We start from the raw sequence: 12,038 nt of genomic DNA on the forward strand, positions 1-12,038 counted from the left end.
TCTCTTTGCTCTAAAATGGGAGGGCCATAGTTCTGGGAATTTTTTTTCTAAAGTTTATACGGATGTTTTGAAAGTGCATCAGACATAATTTAATATCTCAACATGAAACATTACAGTGACTATACTCTATGATACATTTTTAAAAAATTTTATATTTTTAGAACTATTTCTCCAAATTGTATCAGCTCCATCTGGTCTTTTAAATTAGCATAACAGAGCAAAGAGCATTCTGGGACATTTCTCCCACAATTCTGTATGTATGCCTACCCCATTTTTATTTGTTTGCTGCACAACTCTGTCCCCCACTTCTAATTTATCAAAGATACTCCTATACGGTATCCTATTAACAAAGAAGAGACAACACATTTTGCAGAATAAAGTAAACAACCGTATATAAGAATGATCAGATCTCAGCATCTATTTCCTCAAGTGGCCATAATGTAAATTTCCCCTTGAACGACTCTCAAGAGACAATTTATTCACTGCGTTCCACTTTGAGCACGCAAATGAGATCATAGAGAAGACAAAAGAACATAAAGCTATTGCTCACACTCTTTCATGCGTCATCTCAATCAGCAACAATGCTATGAATAAAATCTATTTCCCATTGACAAACTTTATCGATAAAACCTATAAGCCACTGACAAACTTTAGTTAGTCTTTCATACACATCATCAAAATGCATGCTATCTTTTTATCTTCTTTATTGTTTCAGACTTTTAGAGAGGAAAAAACAATGATTCTCCTTTGCCTGGCCAGCTGTAAAAAAAAAAAAAATCAAGGCAATATAAGTGGTAACAATAATTAATCTTTTCTGTCCACTTATATGCAGGATCTCCTGCAAAGCTAGAAAATGTCTAATATTTTTGAGTCTGTAACCTTTTTCTGTGACCATCAAAATTTCACAGAGTTTATTCAAGTATAAAGTCAGCCTGATCAGATAACACAGTCTCTCTCACTGGTTTTATCAACATCTCCTCTTTCGGCTTGTCTCTGAGTCTCTACATTTCTTCACTATGCATCATACCACGTGCTAACAACATAGAAATGAATTTTGCTGCCACAATAAAGATAATTAATGTCCTAATCAGCAATAGGCTCCCCAGTTGATGATCTGCAGAAACTCGTGGAACGTTCATAACTGGTACCTAGAGAAAACTATGTGTAGCAAATAAATCCCCACATACATACTACCACTGTGTGCATGCGCATCAGACTCAGTCAAAGGCAACAGCAGAGGGAAGAGCTCAGCTTTCCTTTTGCTAGCTGAATTTACAGGAAAGAGAAGGAAGAGTCCATGAAGGAGGCAAAGGGTACTTGCCAGCTCCCCCCTCAAAGGAGTAGAAGAGGTAGGTCCTAGTTGGAGAAGCACAGACTACTGGGGACTCTGGCCACAAAAAAGAGAGGACAACTTGGAACACAGGGGTGGGAGAAAAGAAGGGAACACGGGTGGAATCAGAACCCTAGCCAGAGGGTCATGCAAATAATGGAGGACACAGAACACACAGACACAGGTTTGCAGGAGGCGCTTTATCTGAATAGCTATTTCCTAATTTCCCCCCATCTTTGGAGCCAAAATCTATTCAACATAAAAATAAAATAAAATAAAATAAACCATCACTCAAGAAAACCTGTACTTCCTAATTTTTTTTAACGTCTGTGGTTGCGCCTATGTACCTGCATAAGTGCAGATATCCACCAAACAAAAAATAAATTAAAAGCATATTACCTTTTACCTAATGATATAAGCAGGGGCTGTGTTATAGTCTATAATATAACCTACCTGGTACACGAGAGATCATCTGGCATAAATCAACACTTAGTGCAGCAGCCCTCTGTAAGAGGTAACCCCAGGAATGCATTTGGACTTCATATCCTAACATAATATCAGGGTCATATCTAAAAATGGGGAAAAAGAAAATAAGCTTCATAATATCAATACATTTTTCTGAGACAATGTGGGCTTGATCCTGCTCGTGCTGAAGTCAACAACAAAACCACCAACGATTTCAGTGAAAGCTTGGTTTGGTCCTTCAATGACCACACACATAAAATATATTTTATTATAAACAATATTATTGACAGAATAATTGTTAACCTTAGTTTTTGGGTTTTTTTTTTTTTTTTTAAAAAAAGATGAACAAAATAGGGATCTCACCACATTTTTGGAAAGCATTATTATATTGACTGTAGGTGAAATTTGAGTAGTGGGACAAGACATAATTAAGTTGTGGTCCAGTAACTTCAACAAACTTGTTGCAAGCAGTCTGACAGAGTATAAACAGATTAATATGGCAAAATACTTCTATATTGTTTCCTTGAGAGGAAATTAATCCTGAATCTGTCTGGAATTTTGGTATTCTTCTTAGAGTAGAGGAAAGAAGGCTAATTTTGCAACTAAAAACACAAAACTAGATTCTCAGGAGATCTGAGTTCTATTCCAGGCTCTGCTACAGACTTCTTACATAAACTTGGACAAGTCTCTTAACCATTCTGTACCGGTTTCCCCATCTGCAAAGTAGAGCTAATTCTTCTACGACTACTACCTATATCTTCTCCTGCAAAACCTACTATTATTTGGGAAAACAGTCAAGCAATTCCTTTGATTACCAACAGAGATAAAAATGCTGGCTATGATGCTGAAGAAAATTTTTCATCGCATTTACAAAGAAAATAACTGAGAAAAAGGGACATTTCATAGCTCATGCTTTAATTGCTCAGTTTTACATTTCTTTTTCATCCTGCCCCCTCACTGGTTTATGTGGGATTTTGTCTTGTAGTTTCTGTTCTCAAAAAGCCCACGCTGTCTTCTTCACTAGTCAAACAATCTTATTAAGAGACACACTATTTGGGCCAGTTTTTGTACCTGCTAGAAACTAACAAATTCTAGTGACTGAAAGCTGTTGACTGGGGAAAAAAGTGAGTGGGATTGTAGGTATGTATGTCAGAGCAGGCTACATGGCCTCAGGTAGGCCAATACTGAGTACCTTCTGGCTGATACCATTGGCAAAATAAAAAGATGGGCCTCAAAACTATCTTGCATACCATTGCCAATCTTTCTGCAGAGATGGAAAGTAGCATTTGTACTGGCAGGATTTAAACATGCAATATTAGTAACAATCCAATCATCCTTGCTGTAGAGAGAAGAAATATGATCATTTTCCTCTCTAGACAGAAATTCACTCTGTACTAGCTTTGCTGCTATGTCATCTACCATTTCTTTCCATTCTGTAGTAAACATTTCTTTTTATTTCAATGAATTGCTTCTTCTTTTCTTTTTTTAATGTAAGTTTTTCCTGAGTGCTCATTTTCCTCCCGCTAATATTGAGGCAAATGGAGGAAAGAGTGCAGGTCAGACCTACAATACAGACAGAAGAGGGAGTTGTCTAGGGCCACAAAATATTTAGTGGACAGTAACTGCATAACTGAAAACTCTGGGGAGCTTTTTCCAGTTTTCCTTGGGCAACAAAACTCAGAGCTGGTACTGGAAAGTAAGAGGGGATTCTTAGAGGAAGATGCTACTGACCCAGGAAAAGTTATTTCAGTGAAGTTTATTTTAAGGCAGATGCAGGGGAATTTTCCCCTTGCAACTTGATGTTAAATCTTCTTGACTCCTGAAATGGTGCTAGGGAACTTATGAGAAACAAATATAATATTATGTGTCTAATATGAAAATTTGGTTAATTCAATGTTTATGCAGCCCTTTGCATGTAAAAGCACTATGGACAAGACTTAAGTGCTAAGAATGATTGTTTATTATGGCAAAATCTGCTACAATTTTAAAAAGTGACTTTACCATATACTCTTCAAGGAGATTATGTTCTCTTATATCCTGGTATATTATATTTCATATCTTCTCTCAGAAGCCACTCCCTGCTTTCTCACTCTGGGAGAGGGAGGGAGAAGGGGGGCAGATGGCTGTTGGACCATGCAGCAGTGAATCCACTGACTCTGTCCATGCTCCTTCTATTCCTGATTCCCTTAGCTCTGTGTCATGCAGAGGTATGCATTCCTGTGTAAAGCCCCCAAATCCTGCTCATCCCCCTCTGCGCAGCAGAACAGCACCTTTTCCATTGTATGTAGGGACCTCTATACCTGCACCAGAGGGGCAGCATTTGCCTTAAATGTGAAAGAAAGAAGCCCATAACATTTAATTTCTCTTTCATGGGAATCCACTGCTCCATCAAACTTAAGTTTTTCCATCTTTTTCAAGTCATTGAGGCAAAATGGCTTGCAATTTTAGCCTTCCCTTATCTTCTCTAGAAGCCTGTTTTAGAGCATCCTCTAGCGGTTTGCCTATTGAATTGCAGGCACAGCTCTCCTAAGTCTTCTACTTTTGGGTCTTTGACAAGAGGTTCTCAGTTCTTTTCAAGTACACTTTTCCAGTTTTCTCCCTCTCCCTGCAGACTGGCCTCCATTTGACAGGAAGATGGTCTCTCTGAGTGAGGACAGGGATTCCTTTAGTTGAACAGCAGATCCCCAGGCTCCATATCAGCAGAAGTTGAGCTGTCCCAACAGCAACTCCGAAAAACCTAGAGTTCCTGCACTTGCCTCTCTGTGCTGGTAGATCATATTCACTGTTTACACAAAGTTAGGGAGGGGCTGCTTTATAGCTGGTATCTGGCTTCTTAGCATATTTTACGCCCAATTCCTCGTTTTTTTCCTGATCATCTCCACACCACTGCAACCAATACAGGACAGGTCAAAGAGGGAATTTTGGAATTTCCCACCCCAAGACTGCTCCTAGCACCTGAAGGAGGGCCTTTGTAACTGTCCTTTTCAGTTTCAATGCATCTGATGAAGTGAGCTGTAGCTCATGAAAGCTTATGCTCAAATAAATTTTTGTTAGTCTCTAAGGTGCCACAAGTACTCCTTTTCTTTTTGCGAATACAGACTAACATGGCTGCTACTCTGAAACCTGTCCTTTTCAGTGACTCACTCCAACTGAAGTTTACTCTTCAGTTTCTCTGAGAGTTCACCCTCCCAGGCTGTATCTGCTCAGAGACAGTTTCCTGCACCTCCTGAATCTCAAATCTCATGTTATTCAATATCTCAATAACCTTTTAGAATGAGGATTTGTTGGTTCCCACTCCTCCCAAGTTCCTCCCTTTAGCTGTCTCCACAAACAGTTAAGCCATTCAGACACCCCTAGTTGTGAGTGCTCCTACTCTCCTCAGACAGCTCACGCTCCAGCAATCTCTCAGGACAGCTGGAATCTGCAGTAAAAATAAAACATTTTGCCAAAATCAACTCTTCTGTAACACCCTTAACATGAAGGAACAGGCAGCTGCAGCTCAAACATAAGGACAACATTTCTAGGAGCACCCTTTGAGGTGAAACCTCTCAAGTTTTAGAAAAAAATCTGAAAAAATCTATAAAATTTTGATAAAATTATGCCTAGCCAATCCTCATCTAGATGCTAGAATGTGCTGCAGCTCTTTTTGCTACAGCTTTCAGTAATACCGGAACTGTCAGTGATTTCATCCACTGTGTCCCATCAAGGCCAAGAACTAATAAGAGGGCATTATGTCAGAGAGGATCCTCTCCAAGACAATGAAGCCCTGCCAACTCATGTTTGCCTTCCCTTGATGGAACGTTCAAGAAATTCTTTGCAACGTGGGCTAGTTTCATTTCAGACAAATGGGCTCTCAGTATTATGAGAAAAGATCTCCTCAATAACTTTTGAGCACAACTAATTTTTCCATCATTTCCTTTGCCACAAGACCTTATGAAAACCAAAGGTATTCTAGATAGTATCTCAAAACCTCGCTTCTTTGGCATAATCTCCCAGTTCTAATGGAAGAGGATTTGGTTTCTTCTCCAACTTCTTTGGGGGTATTCAAAATATCTGGAAGTTTTCAGCACAGAAACACTTGTGCTTTATGAGTCAAGAGAAACACCAAGGATTTCTTATGCATCATGGGCCTCAAGAAGGCTTATCTTTAATGTCAAAATGCCCCATCGTTGAAAAATGTTAATGTTAATGCTTCTCAGCCTTTCATCTGCTCCACAGGCATTTACCAAACTGATGGTTATCTTGGCAGTCAATCTGAGATGAGGGTATTCAGATCTACCACTGTGGATGAACTACTGGGCATAGATGCAATTGTATGAGGCTTCACAGTTGCTGAATTTTCTTGAGCAACACTGAAGATGAATCTGTAATGAATGCTCTAATTACATCACAAGAGCTCTTAATTCTGTGGACCACTTTTCAAAACTGACATTGGACTAGTGGTGTTGAAGAAAAAAAACCCCAACTTATCAAAAGTTAGGACCTCATTCATTTATTGTTCTTCACTCTATAGGTTTCAACATAATAATGCCTCCAAATAGTTTTCTGAGTGATGTTCCACCTCCTCTCCGTCATAATTTTCTGATCAGGTAATGGGATTATCAAAATTCATTAAACCGATCTGCTGTCAGTCCCAACCAATAGATGCTGAGCTCCCTCTCCTGCTAGAGACCCCTGGGTCATTTGTTAAGGGAAAACCATTGGCAGATCCAACAGCAATCTGTATGATGAACAACAGATTGTTCTGATGGGAAACTCATATGTGTTTGCATACAACAGAAAGTAAATGGTCCTGTCCCCGCACAGAAGTCCTAGCCAGGCACCAATGCCATGGATCTGCAAACGATGGGGAATGCAGTAGTCAGCTTTCTTCGATATGTTCTTCCAGAGTTCATAACCAACCATGTAGAAAGTGGAAAGTGATGAAACCACTGTGGCTCAATCACCAAGGCAGAACAAGAAACAAAATCCTAAACAGAGGTCTGGACGACTTCTATTGCACTTGGAACATCTGGCTGTCTCCCTCAATGTCACATATATCTGGAGAAAGACCAAGAAATAAGCCAGTTGGCTCCACTGCTGCGGGATGGACCTGGGAGCTGAACTAGTAAGTCCCTGATTGTTTGGAGATGGTTCTTCCCACAAGTAGATTTGTGTTCTGTCCAATGCACCAGGAAATTAATAATTTTGGTTTCTGGCAGGGACAACCCACAAGCCTATTGAACAGATGTGCTGTCATTCCCATTGTCAGGTCTCCAGAATTATGCTCTTCTACAGAGATAGTCAGAAAGATCAACAAGAAGAAATGTGCATTCATACTGATTATTCCATTTTTGTCCAAAGTAGCTATAGTTCCACAGACTAATGCAAAGATCAGTAGTGAGCCAGGGATTTTATCAGCTTCTTAGAAATTAATTCACAAAAGTCTTCTATCTCACCCAGATCTTGAATCTCAGAGTTGTTCCCTGGATCCTGAACAGTAAGAATATGATCTGGTTGATTTCCTCCTCAACTGCAGGAAATCCTTCATCAGTTGATCTTACCAGGTCAAAAGGAGAATCTGGTGTTTGTGGTGCACTAAGCAGAAAAACCTTCTAACACTAGCAATAAAAGACTTTTTGAAAAATTTCCCCGTACTAAGTGTTCTCACTAAAGCTCCTTTTGAGCCCCAACAGAAACTTCTGTCTGCCAATCTTAGTTCACCTTCCTTTCAGTGATCACATCAGCAAGAAAATTCCTGCTCAAGTACCTTTACTCCCCCGACTCAAAGTTGTAATTGAGGCTAGCCACTGATTTTACATACAAAAACCCCACGGACTTCCATTTAACCATATCAATATTCTTATACTCTTTCTGCCCAAAGTCTACACATGCTGAAAGAGAAAACAGATGGACACAAAGAATGTGTCTAAATGGTAAAATTCTATTTGCACAGAACTACACCTACAGGAAGTTTGATGCCCTACTGGTATTATACAGGTGAAAAGTGGGACTAAGAAGGATAGGGTAAGACATCAAAGTCCTCTCTCTCTCTCTATGTATATGGATTAAGTCTGTCATCTTCGAGGAATACAAGTTACCTAAAGCAATTTCTGAGGATAAGTAGCTGACTCCAACAGGTGTACTAGAACATTGTAGGCAAAGAGACGGAGCCTCTTATGAAGAGATTTGCCAGGCAAGCTATCTGGTTGTTGGCACATTCCTTCAAAAAGCACTACAAAATCAATATCCTTTCTTCATCCAGTGATGCCTTCAGATGTACAAATGTTGAGTCTTCCATTGGTGCTGATCTTCATGAATAAATCAAAACTTCTAACTGCTGTGATATCTTTGACATGTTGTTTACATGCTGGCATTTTATTTCTTTTTAAATTTCCACCCAATTCTTGGGGGATTTTTTTAAAAACTGCTTGCTACTTCCAGTGGTTTCCCAAGGCAGATGGAGCACCCGATTTCCAAGAAAGATAAAGATAAAATTAGTTTCCTTACCTGTAATTTTGTCTTCTCTGAACAGGTATCCGCTGCTCTGTCAGGACCCACCCTATGTTGGTTGCTTTCAGCAACTCTTTTTGTATTCTGGCTTCATGGGGTTGGTCAATGTCATTCTCCTCAGAGGTTTTCTGGTTGGAGAGAGAGAGAATTGCAAATGTACTCTGCCTAGTACACATTTTGTCTTCAGCATGTACTCCAGCCAGATGATTCAGGGTTTAGTCTGCTTATTTTTCCTTGAGACTATGTCTTTCGCAGCTTTGGCAGTAGGGCCTTGCAGAGAGATGTGCCTGCAGTTCCAAGGTTACAGCACCAGAGAGTGCTGTAAAGCAGGCGTTCAAAACTTGGAAGAGAAAAACCCTGCAGTTTTCCAAGCCTAATAGAACAAGGGATTCCCATTCAGAGAAGACAAATTTATGGGTCAGGAAACTAGTTTTTATCTACAGGTTATGCTCATCTACCCATATAAATTTCTGTGTGGAAAGTATTTTGCCACAAAGAACCTGCAAAAACGTCTTCCTATCTTGGGGTTTTCTATAGTTCTCATCACTGTAATATCTAATATTTTGAGAGTTCAAGACTGAAACGTGTATACTGATTGTGGGATTAAGAGGAAAGGTTATAAATTTACAGGATTACTGATAGGAGTGTTTAGGTTCGGGGCTTTAACTCAGCTAACTAAGAGGCTCTTATTATATGCCTGGTATAAGAGGAAAGGAAAAACAGATGTTTTTATTCAAGAGACCACCATGCTTGTCCATTCTAGAAATGAGCCTTTGGGGAAAAACAATAACAATCAATATTTGAGAGACTGGCAGGGGCTGAAAGAACTAAATCTGCTGTACCATGCCTGAAAAATAAAAGCAGAACACACAGATATGCTACCTTTTTACAATATTCACTACTTCCTGGAAAAGAGCTCTCTCATCAGCAGCATAAGTGACTTCTAGTCCTGTAATTCCAGATCTTGTGAGCAAAGGGGCCTGGTCTCTGCTACCTAGAAAACAAGTGAAATAATCATTAATTTTTAGGATAAACTCCACTACTCCAGTCTCTCTTATTCTTTAAAATAAAACATACAACTCAAATCATTTGAACAGAGAAAATAATTTCTGTCTCTACAAAGTTCATTCATATCTGTCTTAATATTGATTAAAAATTACTAACACAATTAATCCTTCTCTGGATTATTTTTGTTCTCAAAGGTGGGTTTTAAGCACAAGATTTCCATTTTTTCACTTTGCAAATTGTTCCATGAAGAAGAGAGAATTTTCTAGAAATTCCCAAAGATGAACAAATTTGACCCAAGGAAAAATGTTAACATTTTACATCCGCAACAGTCAGGCTAAGAACTATATTTGAAGAAAAATGTTAAAGAACTGTACTGCATCTTATATTCTATATTCTCCACACAAAATATCTATTTTAATTAACTACATTACACTTGTTTAGACTAATTCTTTGCAAAGTGCTTTGAATATGAAAAGCCCTATACAACACAGTATACTTTTTAAAACACCAACCCCCACCCCCCCCGAGACTCGAGGAAATAAAAAATAACCAATTAGAGAGGAAGTGTAATGAAGCAGAACAACAACTGTGTCTTCAAAATTCCCTTACATAACAGATCATAACATCTCTGATTAAACCAGTCAACTGGAGTTTTAAAAGGAGCTTGATAAAAGATGAATATATTAGACCACATTAGCTCAAAAAATAATTCTGTGCATTTTCAGAATTAATTAAAAATACAGGCTATCACTTAAAATGCAATAATGTAAAATGATATGCAGCTCAGTCTCAAGTCACTCCTCAAGGAGCTCAACAAGCTCTTCACTAAGAAAACAGTGAGAGCACTTACAATAAAAGGAAGAAGGATTATCACAACATTTAAATGAACTACCTCTTTTTATCACTAAATAAATTCTGCAGATCAGTATGTCTGATTTTTCAATATACTACTAGTCTTATTCACAGTTTTCTCTTCATAATTTTTCAGAGCAGTTCCTAAGGCACCATAACAGTCTCTCATGACAACTCTCACTCAGTACAATAATGGAGTTAATTAAAAATACTAACAAAGAAACAAATACCAGAATAAGCTACATTAAAAGTAATATTAGGGACTTCACCTAAATCCATAAAATTCCTGCAATATCTTAACAAAGAAGCAGGTGAAGGATGGAACTGTTGCCTTAAGACTAAATTTCCTTTTTATTGGTAGGTTTTGGACTATGCCTTTATTGTTAGACAGTATTTTGTGGTTTAATATACAGCTATAATGCCACTTTTTTTTTTTAAATTCCCCAGAATAAATCTTAAAAGAAACAGGACTTTTTTTAATAGTCTAAACCAGTGGTACTCAACCTTTAACAGCTGGAGAGCCACTTCACCATTAAATGGAGTTGCAGAGCACCTTAAAATCAAGTACCGACATTGTGATCTTTGTGTCATGATGTTTCCTCAATGTCTGATGATGATGCAGTGTCACATCATCATCATATATTGACACATCATCCCCTCTCCCAGCAGCACTCTCTCTCTGTCTCTCTTTATCCCCTCCTGGCTGCTGGGAAGGAGTGGTGGTCTCTCCCCATTCTGCCCCCCAGCTGCTGGGTGGGAGGTGATCTCTACTCTTACCTGTGGGGGAATCCCAGCAGCTCCTTTTCTTTCCCCCTTTGGGAGGGGGAACTTCAGCGACTCCCACACTGCCGGTCCATTTGCTCAGTGCTCCCCGCGCTGCCTGATAGAGTGGAGCGCCGATCAGATGCCTACATTGCGAGAGCCGCCTGTAGGGCCATGAAGAGCCACATCCGGCTCTAGAGCCACAGGTTGAGTATCACTGGTCTAAACAAAGCCAAAAAGGTACAATACAATAAGGGCCCCTGTTTAGATCCTAAAAGGATCAGATAAAACCACAAATATAACCCTTAAGTAAAATATTAAACATACTGTCTTGATTTAACATTTTCTATTTGTAGCTAGCCAGCAATTTCAGCAGGAGACTAAGGCAAATTTTCCTCTTTACACCTCTGGAACACTGCAGGAGCTTGCTCAAGAGTACACAAACACAGGTATACTGCATACATGTATCATATCTGTGGTTTACAACCTATGCGATGGTTCATAGGAAGATATAAGCAGGAAAACTCTACCTATGCTTAATATGGTCTTTCATCCAGTACTCACAAGAGGAAATTAAATGAGTTAAAACAATACTATAGAACCATATTTGATCATTGCTTGCTAATGCTTCATTTTTACAAGATACAGATTTTGGTAAAGTACTCTTAAGAAAAAAAATAAATAGGAACCTTGGCTTGAGATTGTTCTGTCTTTATCAATCACTATAGCACCAGTGATTTCTCTTTTATCAGTATTTGGCAGTGCTGTGTCAGATGAGATGCAGAAGAATAAAGCACAGATAGGATCAAATTCAGGGTCTGGCTCCAAGTCTCGTCTGGTTCGAGCATGTAACTCCATACTGATGAGTGTAAGGTTTTGGACCTACATCAAAAAAAAACCCAAGTACAAGTTTATATTTTGTGGCTCTTTTCAAACAATTAAATTTCACACAGTTTTGAAAGAAGCAGATTATTCATATAAATGAAATCATTTTAAGCAAGGGTCCAATACATTTATATAAAACTACTTCCATATCAGAGGTAAAAAACAGCTGACTAAGCCTACATTTTTAGAATCTGTTTTTAAAAAATTATTAATTGTTTTGTGCAAGGTTACCAGTAGACAACTG

The 12,038-nt window shown here is 38.7% G+C and overlaps 1 protein-coding gene across 4 annotated transcripts in view; it reads right to left on the reverse strand.

Moving 5' to 3' along the window:
* Positions 1-12,038, reverse strand: part of REV3L (REV3 like, DNA directed polymerase zeta catalytic subunit) — a 280,711-nt gene that overhangs the window by 65,824 nt on the left and 202,849 nt on the right. For all 4 annotated transcript variants that reach the window (XM_038395392.2, XM_043510836.1, XM_043510838.1 and 1 more), the window contains 3 exons: positions 11,599-11,791; positions 9,170-9,281; positions 1,784-1,899 (listed from right to left, as the gene is read on the reverse strand). In XM_038395392.2, coding sequence (XP_038251320.1) covers positions 1,784-1,899; positions 9,170-9,281; positions 11,599-11,791 — 421 coding nt within the window. The remainder of the gene's footprint in view (positions 1-1,783; positions 1,900-9,169; positions 9,282-11,598; positions 11,792-12,038) is intronic.

Source organism: Dermochelys coriacea, chromosome 3 (genome assembly GCF_009764565.3).
Source record: "Dermochelys coriacea isolate rDerCor1 chromosome 3, rDerCor1.pri.v4, whole genome shotgun sequence".
Classification (NCBI taxonomy): domain Eukaryota; kingdom Metazoa; phylum Chordata; order Testudines; family Dermochelyidae; genus Dermochelys; species Dermochelys coriacea.